This window comes from Medicago sativa, chromosome 1 (assembly GCF_051527215.1).
Source record: "Medicago sativa cultivar Bolivia chromosome 1, Bolivia_mono, whole genome shotgun sequence".
NCBI classification, from domain to species: domain Eukaryota; kingdom Viridiplantae; phylum Streptophyta; class Magnoliopsida; order Fabales; family Fabaceae; genus Medicago; species Medicago sativa.
The window spans coordinates 20270042-20289413 of NC_140749.1; the positions used below are offsets into that span (position 1 = coordinate 20270042).

General features: G+C 33.4%; 1 protein-coding gene, 1 long non-coding RNA gene and 1 other non-coding gene across 3 annotated transcripts; all 3 read left to right on the forward strand.

Moving 5' to 3' along the window:
* The first annotated feature begins 3730 nt into the window (after window positions 1-3730).
* On the forward strand, window positions 3731-5088 carry LOC146953475 (uncharacterized). Its single transcript, XM_085710178.1, has 2 exons — window positions 3731-4273; window positions 4561-5088. Exons 1-2 carry the CDS (start codon window positions 3783-3785, stop codon window positions 4871-4873), a joined length of 804 nt encoding a protein of 267 aa, XP_085566304.1. The 5' UTR covers window positions 3731-3782; the 3' UTR covers window positions 4874-5088.
* An 848-nt stretch (window positions 5089-5936) lies between these two features.
* TRNAS-UGA (transfer RNA serine (anticodon UGA)) lies at window positions 5937-6018 on the forward strand. Its single transcript has one exon. It is a non-coding gene; the product is annotated as a tRNA-Ser (tRNA).
* Window positions 6019-12507: 6489 nt separating this feature from the next.
* Window positions 12508-17339, forward strand: LOC146953477 (uncharacterized). Its single transcript, XR_015010444.1, has 6 exons — window positions 12508-13122; window positions 13407-13520; window positions 13705-13761; window positions 14323-14416; window positions 14520-14591; window positions 16102-17339. It is a non-coding gene; the product is annotated as an uncharacterized LOC146953477 (long non-coding RNA).
* The last annotated feature ends 2033 nt before the right edge of the window (window positions 17340-19372 follow it).

Here is a 19372-nt window from a genome sequence, read left to right on the forward strand (position 1 = left end):
TCTATTATACATTAAAAGTATTAAATAAAATGGATCAGTATATGAATTTAATAAAGATTTTTTTTCTTAATAACAGTGAGTTCGATGCATATATCAAGACACTTACTCGTTCCACGCCCCCAACTTTGAATTTAGGGAAAAACCCAAACCCACACAATTGAAGCGAGCTTTCCTGTTTAAGTCGGGACAAGATAAAGACGGATATTCACATGTGTGTCATGCTTAATATTGTAAAATAAAATAATTCTATGAATGTTCTAATTATTTTAATTTTTGACATTTCATTCCTTCTCTTTCCTTCTTCTAATTATTTTTTTGGTCATAAAACAACTTAAGACTTAATAAATTTTATTTAATAATGTGTACATAAAACAACTTAAGAAATAAATTTTAGCTAAGCTGCCAAATATATTTAGTTACTTTTTGTTGGTATAGGATGCTTAGTTACTTAATTTGTAAGGCTAAAGGAGAGTTGGAGGGAATAATTTCATTTTTCACAAAGATAAAAGAGAGATGAGTACAAATGACGCAGATCACAAAATTCATAAGAGAATAATATTCAACTTATACATTTAATCTCCAACAAGTACAACTATTCCATAAGAATTGGATCAAGTAAGTATCAAAACAAATAACTCTCACTTTCTTGAAAGTTCATCATGTTTGATTCTTTGTTGAGATAAGAAAAAAAATAGTCAAAATATGAAAACAAGTAAGAAAAAAAACAGCACCTTTAATTATTCGTGTTCAGCTACCCAGCATTCTTTGATTGGTTCTCTACTCATTTATTTCATAAAGAAGTAGAATATAGCATATATAGATTCTAACCAATTATTCATCTCTCCCACTATGAAACACACCTCTCTCCATGAGACACGTTGTACTAGTATATTTTTTATGGTCACAAAATATTCAAGAATTTATTTCCTTAGATTTAATTTGCATAATGGGTTATTGCATTCTAGATGAAGATGCATGCAAAATTTCTTTATGAAGATATTGCTCCTAAAAGGCTAAGAAGGTAGAGAACTATAAATTAAGGTAGGTATTTATTCGTACGTCCTTTCTTTAAAAATTATATTGGTGGCGTGCTTGTGATGCCACATATATATCCTTAGCTTTTAGAATTCTATTCTTTGCGTCATTATAGGAAGTAAACTGTAACTTATATTAATTCCATTATAATGTTAGGTTCCAATCCTAAAGTTACCATTCTAGTGAGGATATATACTTATATTAATTCCATTATAATGTTAGGTTCCAATCCTAAAGTTACCATTCTAGTGAGGATATATACCTAGAAGAAACTGCATACCATACCACCTACGTCAAAAGATTTGAATAAAAAACTGAGTTTATTTCGTAATATAGAGTTAATTTGTTTGCATGTGTGCAGAGAGACGGATCTAGACATTTGGTATATGTGGGACTAAAATTTCAAAGAAACAATAATGCAAACTATATTAAAAATAAGAAATAATATTGTTTGATACAATACGTTACAATGAAAATCGTCTCATATCCATTTGTTGAAAATGAGTTAAAATGACATCATTGCTAATTGCTAAAAGAACATCTTTTTTATAAGTTACAAACAGTTATTTAGCCACTGATCACCCATTTTGTTACATAGTTGACTCTTCACAATTTTCATAACTGAAAAAACACGTTCAATGCTTGCAATTGCTACCGGCAAGAGCAAAGCCAACTTCAAAAGTTTATAAATCATAACAAATGTGATGCACTTGTTTGTTTCCACAAGTTTTGCAAAAGGTTGTTGACTTGTTCTTATTCTAAACATATTGTGTTTTATTTATAAGGGGTAATAATCATTTTGATCCCTGAATGTGTAAGGAGTAGCCATAATAGTTCCTCAATGTATCAAAATTTCAAAGTAATTCGTGATTGTGCACTTTGTTAGTCAAAATAGTCACTACATTAAAATACTTGGTTAATATTGTCATATTAGTGTTTCAATATACTTACTTATTGTCACTTCAACGACTATTTTGACTAACAAAGTGCAACATCAGAGACTATTTTAGAATTTTAATACATTGAGAGACTATTGTGACTACTCGTTACACATTCAGGGACCAAAATAATTATTACCCTTATTCATAATAAAAAAAAGGGTCTTGTTAACTTGTGCCCTAAGGGCACAAGATAAGAAACTAAATGTAGAAACTTAATCTTGAAAATTGTGCATTCATAACCTTAAAAACTTCAAAACTTATATTTTCAATGCAATATTTATTTTTATATTCTATTTTAAAGTTAAAATAGAATATAGGAAATATTCCTTAAAGTTGAAGAAATTTAGGAAATATTCTTCTGGGGCACAAGGCCCACAGCCTGATATACTTTAGCACAAATATTTTATCATATACCCATTAAAGGAGGGAGATAAAAAGGAAAAATGCAATGTATGACTTTTTTTTTTTATTTGAAGAAAATGCAATGTATGACTTGATAAAAATGAAAGAAAAATAGAAAAGCCAAAGATTTTCAAAAGACAGGGCAGTTAAAAAAATTTAGTATGAGAATGACTTTTTTTTTTTTTTTTTTGAAGAAAATGCAATGTATGACTTGATAAAAATGAAAGAAAAATAGAAAAGCCAAAGATTTTCAAAAGACAGGGCAGTTAAAAAATTTAGTATGAGAATACTCTTTTTTGGTGGTGGCCGAGGTTTGAGAATACTCTTTTTTGGTGGTGGCCGAGGTTTTTCAAAAGACAGGGCAGTTAAAAAATTTAGTATGAGAATACTCTTTTTTGGTGGTGGCCTTGGTGGTGGCCGAGGTTTGAGAATACTCTTTTTTGGTGGTGGCCGAGGTTTGAACATGAGAATACTCTTTTTTGGTGGTGGCCGGGGTTTGAACCTTGAAACTTTTTTTTGGTGGTGGCCGGGGTTTGAACATGAGAATACTCTTTTTTGGTGGTGGCCGGGGTTTGAACCTTGAACCTTGCATATACTATAACTATGCATTGTCCATACCAACTGAGCTATGCTCACGAGGACATGAGAATACTCTTTTAGTAGTACTATACATTTCTCAATAAATTTCATTGAATACTTACTTTTTTGCTCAATTTCTTCATATACTAAATAAAATGTGTTATAAAAGTATGTTGTTGACAAAACATTATTACTGCATGGTTAATGTTGATTTGTTTTGTTTAATAACGATTAATGGAGAAATTTGATCAAATAATGAGTAAAATTGAAAGTCGTAACATTTGGATTAGTACTAATGATGAGAGATTTGAGCAGCAAGTGATTAAGAGTTTGATCCCATGACTCTTGTGTATGGAGAAATTTTTTGTTGGGAGGGGAGAATTCACTTGTATGTTTGTATGTTCTCGCAAAGATATTAATCATTGTCAAATGGTGGTGGAAACTTCATAACTATAACGTGGTAAAAGCAAAAATGGTAGCAACTTGAAGCATCTTATAGAAAAATTGTTATAAGCAAAATTTAATATCTACTTTGCTACGGTATAGAATCTAATAGGGAAACAAAATTTTAAACTACATTACTACGGTATAGAATCTAAATCCAAAAATCTAGAAGTAGTTTGAAAAATTAGAACTGTATATCTTGTGCTTTTCTGTTATATACGTGGAGAATCCCATCCCATGAACTATTTTTCCTTTACAATTGCTTGAACCATAAGCTAAATTTGATTCACCCTCATCATATATAATTCATATAACTTTTCTATCCTTCCACATCCAAATAAACTATCCATTCTTACAAGCAACCAAAAAAAATCCAAAATAATGTATTCCATAGCCAAATTTTCTCATCATAAAGACACAACTATGAACACCACAAAAAGATACAATGAGATATCTCATTTTAGCCATCCAAAACATAAACTAACATTCCAATACTCCGAATTTCCATTCAAATGTGATGGCTGCAAAGAAATTGGCATAGGTTCGCGTTACAGCTGCAACATTTGTGACTATGATCTTCACATGCATTGTTCTATTCCATCCCCTTCTCTTTTCCATCCTTTCTACCCAAAATGTTGCTTCCAATTCCTCTCAAAGCCACCGGGGGAGATACCTCGTTATTGTAATGCCTGCGAAAAGAGTGTCACCGGTTTTGTCTATCATTGCTTTTCATGTGGTTTTGATCTTCACCCTTGTTGTGCAAAGCTTCCAATGATACTCGATGATCACGGTGAAATGAAGTTGTATCTATATAGGAAAGTGAGTTCATCGTGTCAACGTTGTGGACAAAAAGGACGAAGCTGGAGTTACAGGTAAGGATGAATTTGCTAACAAATTGACGGTGATATTCGCCCCACTAAATCTTCAGTTTTTTGAAAAATTAATATATGCATAAGTATTATATAAATCTATAATATTGATTAGCACTTAGCAGAAACAAATTTCATACAAATATGAAGGGCAAAACTTGAAAGTGATGACTTCAGAATAAAGTTACAATGTATATTTATACTTTAGAAAATAATATGCTAAATTTTTAGTACTACAAATTTATATAAGAATTTTTAGTCATAATTTCTTAGTTTGTCCCTGATTACAGATCATCATGTAAGAAGTATAATTTGCATGTGGCATGTGTGAGGGAGATGATTGTGGAGAGCTGGCATCAGATGTATGTCGGACGAAGCAATGGAAGAACAACAACAATGGCAACAATGGTTGAGACAGGGGTTCCTCTGACTTTGAAGAATAATCTGCATACTGTGCATAATGGAGGTGGAAAAAGCAAAGGGAAGGTGAGGAAGTGCGCTGAGATGGCTGGAATGGCTGTACAGATTGTTGTGTCAGCTGTTTTGGGAGATCCGACGGTTCTTATTGCTGGGATTATGGGGTCGTTGATATCGCGATCTTGATCTTGTGGTGGATGGTAGTTCATTGTATTGTATCAAAAGTCTGCTAGTGTGAAAAATGTAAGTGGAATATTTGTGTATCAATTTCAATGTATATTCATATCGAAGTTCTTATCTTGGAATTGGTGTGCATATACCCTTGTAAGTTGTTTCTTGAACACCAATATTTGTACATGTGCATTTTTGGTGTTGAGTGTTATGTCGATATTTGTTTTCAAGTAGCTGTCGTGAAATACATATGCAGTAGGCGATTGCGTCTACATGAAATTGCAGTCATACAAACTGAAGTCATTAGCCAAAAAGATGAATGAGAAGCTCAGTCCTAGATTGTATGGTCTATTACCAAATCAATAAGATCATAAGACAAGAGGCTTGCCAACTCAATCTTCCACCTAAGAGTAAGATCCATCCGAATAAAACTTCAAAAGGCAAGACAATCATAAGGCATAATCAATGAGAAAATATAAAATGAGAAAATATTTGGACGGGCATAATATATCGTCCAAATATAGTTTTGCTGCTTGTAATATATCATCAACTTGATTGCAAACTAAAATGCTATAATTGGCCAAAAGAAAATGTCACAAGACAAGACAATTACAAGGCATAATTGAAGAGAAAATATAAAACTACCTGTCTGACGAACATATATCGGCCAAATACGCAGACATGATCAAATTAGAATAACAGTAACCAAAATCATCATCTTATCACACAAAACCACATAAATCAAGATCCCTTTAGACTACATCAGCTGTAGTTGACATTTTCAACATTAATTAGAATACATTAGCCAAATAGAAACATGATCAAATTTCATTAATTAAGCAAATGAGATTTTCTGCTAACAACGGTGGAATACATGAACATTAGTACAAAGAAATATAAATCTAATTTATGTCTCTACAGCCACAATGTGACTGTGATTTGTGTTGAGAAGCATGATAGAGATCAAAAAAGAAAAAAGAAATAAATCAAGAGAAAAGTTGATTGCAATGAGCAATGTTTTATTTAGTTATTATAACTAAACTAATAAATATTAATCAACTTTAAACAAACATCATCTGTCAATATGTCCGAGTGGTTAAGGAGACAGACTTGAAATCTGTTGGGCTACGCCCGCGCAGGTTCGAACCCTGCTGTTGACGTATTTTAATTTAAAGATTAAAGAATTAAATATCACATTTTTATATTTATTCAATTTTTTGGGACGAACCCTGCTGTTGACGTATTTTAATTTAAAGATTAAAGAATTTAAAGATTAAAGAATTAAATATCACATTTTTATATTTATTCAATTTTTTGGGACAAAAATATTCTCATCATATCCTAGTCCTAGTTTACATTTGATGGTAAAGATCTAGATCAATTACATAAATTCCAACTGCAATTTTTTCAGGAAATTTTTCCATTGCAAGAGCTATACTCATTCCTCCAAAGCTATGTCCAACAAGAACCACTTTTTCATTTGGATCAAGTGAGGCTAATAACTCTAACAAAGGCTTAGCATACTCAGCAAAAGTTTAATTTTGTGTGTGTTGATGCCACTAGCTGCTGGGTTTACATGAAATTGCAGCCACACAGATTGAAGGCATTAGCCAAAAAAAAGATGAAAATCAACTCAACTCTTCCACCTTTGTACAGGCCACCACTCACGGATTGATAACTAGCACGATTAGGTTTGACACCGTGTTTTATCAGCACAGCTACTGCTCTTTTTTAGCACTTTTCACCTCTTGTTCTGTAACTAAAGTACTGACGTTTAAATAAGGCAATTGCTTGTTTAAATTGACCGTTGATGCAATAGCCATAGATTAGAGGGTTATGTGGTAAGATGAAAACCATGCATTATCTTCTTAACAATCATTTCAGAAAACAAATCACGAGCTTCTTTTAAAAGCACCTCACAGTAAAAGCATCATATATTTGTTTCTTGCCAACATTCTGCAGTACCTCTTGCAACAACTGTGTGACTATTTTAGTTTCTTCTATCTCACATAAACCATTGATTAGAAATTTAGAATAGAATAACTATGATGGTTCAACTGAAAACCCTTTAGTATGGTGTAATTATAAAACATAATTGCTTTATAAATCTGGCCTCTGCGACATAAACCTCGAAAAAGATCATTCAATGTGGAAGTAGTAGGACGATGACCGATTTCAATGATTTTACGGAATAGAAAGACTGCTGAGAACATGTTATCTGAGTCACAATGACAACTGGTGAGGATTTTCCAAGCATCAATGTTTGGGAAAATATTGTTATAGGTTTTGGATTTCTCCCATCGTTGAGCAAGTTCAAGACTAGTTAAGTCATGGCCCGTTTTGTGAAGGGAAGAAAGAATGTTGTTATAATCGGATATGGAGTAGCAGTCAACGCCAGAGGGAGAGACCACGAGTTTGAAAACCAATATATTATGAGAAGAACAAGGGCTAGGAGTTACAAGATTAATGTTCGAGGATGTTGTCAATGAAGAGAAGGAACCAAGGTATGAAACAAAAGGACGAGGTGGAGGACCAATAGATTAGAGACAGTAGCGGAAGCACAATACCTCATTAACCATGACAACAATATTTCTAATGTATGTTTTGCACAAAACACAGATTCAATAGTACTACGGAAATCCTAACCCTACTATATATGCATACAAAAATGTCCGAAAATATTGGGACAATTAAGGATGAGATGAGAATCTAAGATATTATTTCTTCTCTTTTTTGTTTTTTCATTCTTCCTAGGGAAGTCAACTTTGTTTGATATTCACTTTTTTTCTTCTTCTTTTTTTTGTTATCGGTGTTATTTTGTAAGAGACATTATCTTCCTCCAAAGCTTTAAAAAAAATTTCTGCAAGATTGATTTAAATTTGCATCACCCGAGATTTTTCTTTATATTTTATCTCCTACTCACCTCTTCTTCCTCTTTAATCGATTTTCACCTACTTATCTTGGTTTTCCGGTTTCGAGGAATAAAAGGGGAATATGTACGAACCAATTCACAAAAGTACCATGAACTGGTATGCAAGTACCAATTGCAGTTCGCAGAATGTCAACAGAATTATGTGACTATGGTTTGAAGAATAATCTGCATACTATGCATAATGGAGGTGGAAGAAGCAAAGGGAAGGTTAGGAAGTGTGTTGAGATGGCTGGACTGGCTGTACAGATTGTTGTGTCAGCTGTTTGGGGAGAGCTAACGGTTCTTATTGCTGGGATTATGAGGTCATTGATGTCACGAGCTTGATCTTCTGGTCGATGATAGTTCATGGTATTGTATCAGATGTATGCTATTGTGAAAAACTTAAGGGGAATATTTGTGTATTAATTTGAATGTATATTCATATGGAAATTGTTATCTTGGAATTGGTTGATGGATTTTTTAGGGGTTTTGTCTATAAAAAACTTTTTCTATGATTATGACTAGTTAATATGTACAAATTTAAAAGTGGCATAGGATGCATTACACATGTGCTTAATTGGGATCTATATGGTGTAACAAAGAGAGCAAACAAAAAAAATGGAATCACAATTGCAAACAAAATAACACTATTCTACACAAAGTAGCAATGACAGTGATTATGTTCAGAAAGAAGCTCCTTGTAAATATGTTCACAAAGTAACAATGACAGTGATTAGCACTCAAATAACAAATAATATATTCCTTCAAAGCCTTGCTACTGAGCTGGATTGGATACGAAGATAACTCTTGTCCATCTAAAACTTCAGAAGAAGAAGAATCTGTTGCGCAGCACACAACAATTATATTTATAATTGTAAAAAAATTAAAGTGACATATTACTTAAAAAGTTTGAATAGATGCATCAAATTTCTCAGCAAATAAAGAGTCTAATAATGAAGAAATCTTGATAACAGTTAGTGTAACTGTGTTGTGCATCCGAAGTTATCTACCTTACAACGTTGTTTAGTTTTATGTTCAAGTATTTCATCTCAGTTTCAAATATGTGGTCCAATATTTCACACAAAAACAGGATATATGTTAAAGTGAAAAAGGTTTAAAAAAAACAGAAAAAAATTACAACTTAGCTGAGGTAACAACTTAGCATAAATATATGAAAACCGGTCCCAAGAAACAAGTAGCAGAATCGGAAATGATCACAAGCTTCTAAAGTGAAATCAATATGAGATAGTCTCAAGTAGTTTGTAGGAGCTAAACATAGTAGAATGCTAAATCAAGGCAATATCTAAGTTTATAATACTGCAGCAAATTTCTTTAGTTGCAACTTCTATTCAAATTCAAATCCATTAGCCAAAAAGATGGACAAGAGTTATTTTCGTATCCAAATAATACTGCATGAAATTGCTGTCGTACAGACTGAAATCATTAGCCAAAACGACGAATGAGAAACTCAAACCAAGATTGTATGGTCTATTACCAAATCAATAATAAGGCATAATCGAAGAGCATATATAAAACAAGAAACATAGGAAACTATCTGCTTGATGGAAATATATCAGCCAAATATAAAGGAATAATCAAATTAGAATTAAAAAAACATTGTTATTTTCTAGTGCACAAACTTGGAAGCAAACCTACATATAGAAATGCAATTAAAAACAGAAGCATAGTCCTTTAATTAGAAAACTAGAAAGCACACTACCAAAAAAAGAAAACTATAGAAAGCAAATAGTCTACAATGTTCTACATGAGAAGTAGCTCCTTTGTTTTTGGCACATCCTTATTTCTTGTATCGTACAGCTAGCTTCCACAATAATGGTATTTTTCCAGAAAAGGTTTGCAAAATTGCAAACTCAGCTCTTCCACTTTTCTTGCAACCTTAACCCTTCCACCTCTGTATAGTCCACCAACCACAGATTGATAGCTAGCGAGATGAGGTTGGACACCACGTTTTATCAGCACGTACAGACAAGGCTCGTTTAGCAGCTCTGACCTCATGTTCTTTACCTAATTCTAAAGTGGGAATATAAGTACTCGTGTTGATATTTTATGTTGCCTTCAATTCTCTAAACATGGCGAGAAGACAACTTATGAAACAGAAGGACGAGGAGGAGGAAACAACTTATTGTTTTGGATGTTATCGATCCCTCCCGTTACGATGGGTCTATAATCCGGAGTTCGATCAGAAATCAAGTAAAGTGTGACAAAGAAGTGTTCCTTGAACTTGATTGTTTTGGATTATTCTTTGTTCTATTTGTTATTTCATTCTTCAAGTATTCCTTTCAAACCTAGGGATTGTCATGGTAGTGTAGCCTTAAGACATCAGAGTGTCATCCTCTCCCCTCTAAATCTAAGGTTCGAATTATTTTAGTGCTAATAGCTCATGTATTGGATCGGTTCATACATGCTTTGCTTTGGTTTCAATTGACCCAGTTAATAAACGGTGAGATTGGTCTCTAAATTAGTTGGTCACGTCAGACAAACATCTATTTTTTTTTTTTTAAATGTATTCCTTTCATGTTTTCTCATTGGGCTTTTTTGTAAAGAGCATTGGACTTTTTATTTAATTTCAGATTAAACTTAAATTCTTTTTTTGTTTTTAATATTCCAAAACATTTTTTTTCAAATCCAATTACATTATCTTCGACGTTGGCATATGAATAACACTTTTAAAATGTTGTTTAGTAAAGAGATTCAAATTTTCATTAAACTTTACTACTTCCATCGCAGTGGCGGAGCCACGTCGGGTTCAGGGGATGCACCAGAACCCCCTGACCTTCTTTAATTTAAATGTGTGTGATGCTATGCAATTTCTATATTGAACTTTGAACCCCCTCTGCACCAGTTCTCTCTATCTCACTCTGCAGTTGACACATGTTCGACAAGCACAACAAAACACTAAGGTTAATTTCTTTTTTAACAATCTAGAGATTTGAATATATAGTTATATTTGTAGGTATATGTACTTTTCTATTTTATGATATTGGGTGTTGTGAGTTTCTTCACAGATTTATCTTTTTGTTTTTAGAGACTTTGCATTTATATTGTATTGATGTACTCTATCAATTTGAATGAATCAATATCATTTATTTTTATAAATAAAAATGTGATGTTAAAATTCTTGTAGTGGTTGGTGCAAAATCATCAACAAAATTGGGTATAAAATTTATCTCTATTCATACACTAAACCACATACCTTGCACCTAAAATAAATTATATATAGTATAATTATTAACAAAAGTGGTAACATAATGATAATCATGAATAATAATTATTCATACACTAAGCCAGGATAAACATGGATAATAATTATTTAAAGTGTGCAGGATAATTCTCACATGCATGTTCATGGCCGTTGGAATTTTATATGGAAGTTAAAAGCGCCTCCTAAAATCAAAAAATTTCTTGGCGTGTACGTCATGGTTGTTTTCCAACACGCGCTTGCCTAAGTAGTAGAGGAGTCTCTTGCCCATTTGAATGTGTTCAATGTAATAACAATTATGAAGATAGCATTCATATTCTCATTGAGTGTCCTAAAGCTGTTCAAGTATGGCGGAATGCGAATTTATGGGACACAATTGACAGGATGATTCGTCAAGATTATAATATTCACGCTCTCATATTCACTCTTTTGCAGTATCTTTCTTCAGGGCAATGTGAACTATGGCCGCAATTATGTGGAGTCTTTGGAAGAGCTGGAACTTGAAACTTTGGCAGCAACAGAATGAAACCAATTTGTAAGTATCTCAACGTGCAACTCAACTTCTAGAAGAATGGAGAGCAACCCAAGTTATTAGGCCTCGCAACAGCACCCAAACCACCGTACCACAGGTGCGACCCATAAGGCAAGAAGAAGATAATGGGAAGAAACCGGCACCTGACAGGTATAAATGCAACACTGATGCATCCTTTTCCTCTTCTCTTAACACGGTTGGTCTGGGCATGTGCCTTAGGGATGATGATTGTGCTTTTGTTCTTGCAAGAACGGAATTGTTTGCTCCTCTTTGCGATATAGACGTGGGGGAGGCTGTTGGTTTGCACACAACTTTGGATTAGATTTCTAATCAACAGTTTGACAACGTCGATTTTGTTCTTGATTGTAAAAGAGTTGTTGATTGTCTCAATTCTAGCCTAGATGATAGTAGCGAATTTGGGTGTATTATTACTGCTTGTAAACAACTACTAGTGGTGTAAACAGCTGCTAATGGATAGATTTCAGAACTCTCATGTCGAGTTCAACAGGAGGCAAGCAAATAGGGTAGCTCACGAGTTAGCTCATGCAGCCATGTCTAATCCTAGCCCCCATATTATTGATGATGTACCTACCTTTATTTGACATATTTTTGCTAATGAAATGTAATGAATTTCTTCCTTCAAAAAAATGATATTTAAAGTGTGCAAATTACTCTCGTGACCTGTTCGGGAAAAAGTGTCTCGCGACAACGAATATTATCTATAAGAAAACACTACACAAAGGTGAAAAATCAAAACAAACGAAAGAAGACTGAAAATATGTGGAAATCACTTATTTAACTAAAGTAGAAAGAAAAATTTGAAGGGTGATTTCAAGTCAAAATTGAAGCTAAATCACCCTCTTTGTTAGGTCAACAAGAAGAATTATGGTGACGGCTAGGATTTGAGAATGAGAAAAGAAGTGAAAGAGTCGAAGGTCATATGGTTTCAAATACAATAAAGGAGTATATATTATTTAACCATCAATCTATATATAAAAGTTGCCCCAAGCAAACTTTGTTGCCCTAATTTCAACCTAACCCTAATGCTTAATATTACTGTATTACCCCTAAAGCAACACATCACTCCTAAATACTTCTCTCTACGAACCTCTTTCTCTTCCCTGAAAACCATCACTCCTCTGACCTAACACACCCCTCTCTCTCTCCCTTCTCTCTCACACCCATTTTTTGAATACCACCATGGACCTCTGCCACCGGAATCTAACGGTTCACCGGAATCTATATCGCTCTTTCGTTCTCTGCAACAGTTTTTCCCTTTAATCGCTTTCTCTCTTCACCCTCTCTCTCACGAATCGTTGATTCGAAAGCTTCTGGGCCGGCGGACTCAGCCGTTAATTTTCTCCTCCGGCCTACTCTTTAGGTCTCTCTGTCCCGTTGTCTCTCCCGCTTCCCATTCATTCAACACCAACGCCATGCCAGTACGACGAACACTCTGATGAGTCCAATGTTGCCGATCATCGTCACGCTGATCCGAATTCCGAATCAGAATCTCCCGTTGTGAATCAAAAATCAACCGCACCCTTCCCACTATCTCCTTTCCCATGCGAAATCGAATGCCTCTTCAACGGTGTCACCTACAGGTTTAACATTTATACCTACTTTCTCCTATTGGTAATTTTGACAGGTTTGTTTTGTTCTTTCTTTAACATTATGTCATAAACCAACACCCCCTTCTCAGTTTTAGTTTTTATTTGATTTTGTTGAATTTTTTAAGAAACAATTATTGAGCTGTAATGATATCTGATTGTTCACTGATCTTAATTCAACTGTTAATTTTATTTGGTTTTGACATTGGAAATTAATATATTATGAAAATTTGATTGAAATTTAATTGTTGCTTTGTTTCATTATTCTTGATTTGCAGCTTTGATTGAAGGTAATAGATAGCGTTCTGCAAGGTTGGAAATGTCGCACATGAATTCTTTCATCATGGCAGGAAACAATTGGAAGGTTGCATGTGATTTACTTAGCTTAAAAGGTTGGTTCATTATTGTTTTAACTTTACCATAATATTAACTTTCGTATCTTAATTGTCTTTGTAGTAGCATTGGGATATAGTATATAGTAAAAAACGTAACTTGAATATTTCAAACAGAATTTTAAATAGTATAGTCGTACTGTGATGTGAATGATTCATTTCGTTGTTCCCTGTATTTGTGCAGGTGTGAATTCAGTTTGTATACAATTCTGGAAATTGAAATAACGGTAAATGGACATAGGTAAATGCTAAACTCAAATTCAACAGAATTTTATGTAGTATAGACGAACTGTGCTGTGATGATTCATTTGGTTGGTCCCGTATTTGTGCAGTTGAAACATAAACATCTTAAAAAATTCTTCATTATGTTTGCAGTGTACATGTTGTTCCATTTAAATAAAAACTCCTCCCTGATTAAGACAAGTTCATGAATTATGTTAAAGCCTATCATGACAAGAAATAGCATCCTAACTATATGTGATAAAAATTGCATTCTTACATAAGAGTATGTATGGCAGAACCAGTAATAATTGTATAGCTGCTTGGAACAAAAGTAAAAAACATGGACTTAAATATATCACTTGCAAATTGCAATGTACTTTCTGAAATTAGTGTTTGTTATATTAATGTATTTTGAAACACCAAGTAGATAGCATATGACCCGTGTAGTGTTTATAAATCTTGGACAGGCCTCACCTTTCAAGCCGGTTTTGTAAGGTTGAATTTGGCTTAACCCAATTTCCAAGAACAATGATAGCAGAGGTTAATTAATCATTATATTTGTGTTATCATCTATGTTCAGGAATAAAATTTCATCTGTACGTCTTGATGGGACATTGAATCTGCAGCAACGGGAAAAAGTAATCAAACAATTCTCAGAAGACAGCGACATACAGGTCTTAACATATTTCATCATGTTTATCTGTTACCTAATCAGTGTAGTGAACTGTTTCAATGCTTTGACTAATAATAACCATCACCAGTTATCTCTTGCACCAGGTGTTGTTGATGTCACTTAAAGCTGGTGGAGTTGGTATAAATCTAACAGCAGCTTCCAATGATTTTGACATGGTAGGTGCATATCAGTTTGGTGTTGCTTAAACTCATTTGTATTTGTCTAGCTTCAGCTTTTCTAACATAGGGCAAATGAAGTATTTGAGTTTGTTGAATGAGAAAAACTAGGACTTATGGCGAGACCATGTGTTTCAACTACACAATGAGCTCTCTTTATATAGACGTCAAATCAATTAATACAATAATATATACAGGATATTCTGTTCTTATTTACACGACATGATAGGATACGGTTCTTATTTACATGATATGATAGGATACGATATGCTGATCCTATATATATAATAAAGTAAATACATGGATCCTAATCTTATTTTTAATAGGATTCTTTTGAGGTTTTCTAACAAGGTTTCAGTTGATACTTGATAGAAACACTGCCTAAAAAAACTGAAATCTAAACAAGGATCTTTGATTAATTTGAAGCTGGGCGATAAATTAATGTAACAATGTAAATTTAAGTTATTATATCCACAATACTTTTACTGATTTCTATATAAATTTACAGTTTTGGTATTCCAAATAGTTAGTTGTTTTAGTATATTTTTTATAGATTAAGAAATTTAATCTATGCAATTTATAGTTAGTTGCAATGAATCAGAAATAGGAGTATTAAGGATTGGGAAAGTTGCAGCAGAATATGTTTTTTTTTAACAAGCCAAGTTGCAGCAGAATATGTTAATGAATAACCAACCTAACAGATGTGGCATTATTATTGATATTAGGGAGGTTTTTTTTTTGAAGTAATTTTAATATAGATAGTTTGTCAATGTGAATAGGACCCCATGGTGGAATCTAGCTGTTGAGGAACAAGCTGTTATGTGTATTCATAGTTCTTTCTCATACGATTTCAATTTCATGCTACATAATAATTATGCACGTTGATTTTTCCCTCTGTTTGTGCTTAATAGCGCTCTTTGTCTAATTAATAGTTCTTTGTTTGGTTAATCTTCTATAATCTATTATGATGTCCAAATATAATTTTTCCCTCCTTTTATGATGTTACATGTACTACTTTGCTAGATTGTTTACCTGTTCCCAATTAAGTCTCTATCCACAAATTAAGCAAGTATATGGTGTGTTAGTAACATAAATTAAGTCTCTATCCAAAGAGAAATGATAAGTGAACACAAAATGGTTTACTAAATTAAGCAAGTGTATGGTTTGTTAATGTTTTACTTTACTTTATTAAATTAAGTCTCTATCCCGTCTTGAGATTTTGTTTTTTACTGTTCTTTGTCAATAAGGCTTTTGGCACAACTATTCTTTACTGTGTTTTTTCACTATTACAATCTACTGGATATATCGTCTTAATATAGCTTATAAAATATAAACAATCATTGCCTCTCATGTTGATTTATTTTATTTTTTTTTTTGGAATTTTGATAATTGAGATTTTTAAACTTACTTGAAATCTTGACTGCTATAATCATAATAGATATGTCTTTTTTTTTTCTTATTCATTTCATTAGTGATCTGATGTCTGATCTGCACTTTTTCTTTATTGCAGTGTTTTAAATTACAGTGATACAGATCCTAACATTAATATGCTTCCAATTCTCAAACGGATTGTTCAAAACCATATTCCAGTATGGGTTTTTAGGTAACTAATTTCAACAAAAGAGACCAATTGGCTATTTAATTTTGCCTTTTGATAGTAAGCTATGTTACAGAATACTAATTATGTTAATATCAATAAGTTAGTTATAAATTAATTAGGTGATCTGTCCCTATAGATACTATACTTTATTATTCATTTTACATCTTTTATCAGAACGACTCCTTACAAGTTTTACTCACTCTCAGGCTTCCAAATCTCTATTGATCATTTCTCTTGAAATCCTCTGATTACTAAGAAGCTAATCATTTGTTAAATTATTATGACAGCGGAGACCAAGATTCCGTTGTGCCATTGCTAGGTTCTCGAACACTCATTCGTGAACTGGCTAATGACCTGAAGTTCAAGATTACAGTCCCATATGGAGCTTGGTTCCGCAAAGGCCAGGCAATTTTTATTTTATTTTAACAGTTTAACCATTTTCTGTATTTCGAAAAATAAGTTCAGTACTCTATAGTATGGTTATTCAATTTTTTCGCTCCAGTTTTCCAAAGCAACAGTGGTTTTTGTCACTGTTGTCAAATAAAGGCTATAGTGGCGCTATTGCGTAGTGGAATTTAAACAAATCATTATTGTTATGAGATACGCTATTTAGCAGTGCTATAGCATTGTAGCTTTGTAAAATTTAAGCGAACCATTATTTGGACGGGTAATAATTGATTAATTGCATTGCATATCTATGTGTAGGTTGGAGGTTGGGCAACTTTGAGTATGGAAATTTGTTAATTTTCGCCACCGTACGGGGAGGTGCTCACATGGTACCCTATGTACAACCTTCTAGAGCACTGCCTTTATTCAGTTCCTTTGTGAATGGTAGGAGATTGCCCAACACAAGACCTTCAATTGAAGGATGAAAAAAAATGGGATGATGAGTCTGCCAACTCTATATAACATGTGGAAATAGAAGATTGTATATTCCAGTTGATTATTATTAGATTTGAAGAATTCATTGCTTAAAAGATGTAGCAATGAAAACGAAAATTGTTAAAGAGTGTTTCTTTGTAGGACCTTAGCAAACTGCATTTGGAAAATAAATTTACAAGGGGAATTGGGAAAATACGTTATTCCATTCTTTTTGTTTTTTATGATATTTATTCACCATATTGTTCTTTACACAATTTGTTCTGAAATGCCTTCAGTTCGGATCATTTTTTGACTTGAACCAATCAACAGCACGGGTGTATACGGGTTGGTTTGGTTCGGCCTGTTGAATTCGTTGGATTTACCCGGTCCACTTACACTCTTAAAATATAGTCTTTTAAATGATAAACGCATTTATGTACAAGCAGAAGCCAATTAATGTTTTTAAATTCATTGTTTACTTAGGTTTTGAAAACCAACCTCTTTTAAAGTACAATTAATACAGAAAAAAGTTCAGAAAGAAGCCTAACTGGGATTGATATAGATATGAATCTGAGTTCACGGGCACAATTTTCAACGGTCACCTCAAGAAACGGTCTAAAAAAATTGCTAATAGATGAAGACAATGTTTAAAGAAATTTTTCGAAATGTGTAGACACAAAAAACTTCCATTATTATTGAATTTAAAGTTATGACATTTGAAAATATACGATGTATTTTTGCTTTTCCCTACTACATTTACATTGTATATGACCCGTGCGACAGCACGGGTGAAAAGTCTAGTTAACTATAACATTTTTCATTAAACAATATTTATATAGTAGGTTAGGGTTAGCTAGGGTAGCGGCAGTACTCTTGAATCTGTGTTGTGACTTGTGTTGTGCGCAAAACATACATTCAGTGCAAACAACAACAATGTTGTCAAGGTTAATAAGATATGTTGGTACCTCTTCCGTTTCTGTTTCTTCTTCTATTATTATTCCCAACAACAACAAGCTGTTTCCTCCTCCTCGTCCTTTTGTTTCATACCTAATTCGTTCCTTCTCTTCAATTACAGAACCCTTGCTCTTTGATCCTGAAACTCTTAACCATCGTACTGCTTTTCATGTATTCGATGTGATGCTCGATTTCGATTATTCCATATCCGATTATAACTTCCTTTTTTCTTCCCTTAAAAAAAAGGGTTATCTCTTGACTATTAATTCAACTTGCTCAACGATGGGATGAATCCCTATCCCGTAAGTGTTATGATCGTGTATATCCAAACGTTGATACTTGGAACATCCTCATCAGTTGTCACTCTAAATCTAACATATCCTCAGCTTTCTCTCTATTCAACAATATAATTAAAGCCGGTCATCGTCCTGCTCCTTCCACTTTGAATGATCTTTTTCAAGGCTTATGTGGTAAAGGCCAGATTTATAAAGCAATTATGTTTTATAAGTACACCATACTAAAGGGTTTTCAGTTGAACCTTGATACTTATGACATTATAATCCATGGTTTATGTAAGATAGGAGAAACTGAAAAAGCAATACACTTTTTGAGAGAAGCACCGCAGATTCACAAGGAACCAGAGCAGATTCAAAAAACTAAACCAATCATACGCTTTATGAGCAAGGCGGAGACACTGCAGTATGACAATGAAAAAAGATATGAGGCTTTGTATGGACCGATCATAATCACACTCTGCAAGGAAAGACATATAAACGAAGCCTATGATTTATTTTCTGAATTGATTGTTAAGAATTTCATACCTAGTAATTTCTTATATTGCTGTCTAGTCTATGGCTATTGCATCACCGGTCAATTTAAACAAGCAATTGCCTTGTTTAGTGAATTTGGGGAAGCACTAAGGAACATCAGTATTGAACAAGATGTGAAAGCTGCTAAATTAGTTACAGAACAAGAGGTGAAAGCGGCTAAAAGAGCAGTTGCTGTGCTGATAAAACGCGGTGTCAAACCTGATCTTGCTTGTTGTCAATCCGTGATTGGTGGACTATACAATGGTGGAAGAGTTAAAGTTACAAGAAAGGCGGAAGAGTTGAGTTTGAGATTTTCCTATTGTTTTCTGAAAAATCATTACTGAGGTTAATTATTATGATTATATTTATTTCATGTGTGTTCTTGCTTGACCTTAGCTTTCATGATAATAATATGGGTTTAGCTGTACAATATTGAAATAAGGATGGATGCTGCGAAGGAAGGATGGAAGGAGCTACCTGCCTGTGGAATATTGTAGATTACATGCTTATGCTTTCTAGTTTTCTAATTTAAGGACCATGCTTCTGCTTTTACTTTC

Coding starts and splice junctions, on each gene's coding strand:
- LOC146953475 (XM_085710178.1), top strand. CDS start 3,783: ATGTATTCCATAGCCAAATTTTCTCATCATAAAGACACAACTATGAAC. Junction 4,274..4,560: donor GGACGAAGCTGGAGTTACAG/GTAAGGATGAAT, acceptor CCCTGATTACAG/ATCATCATGTAAGAAGTATA.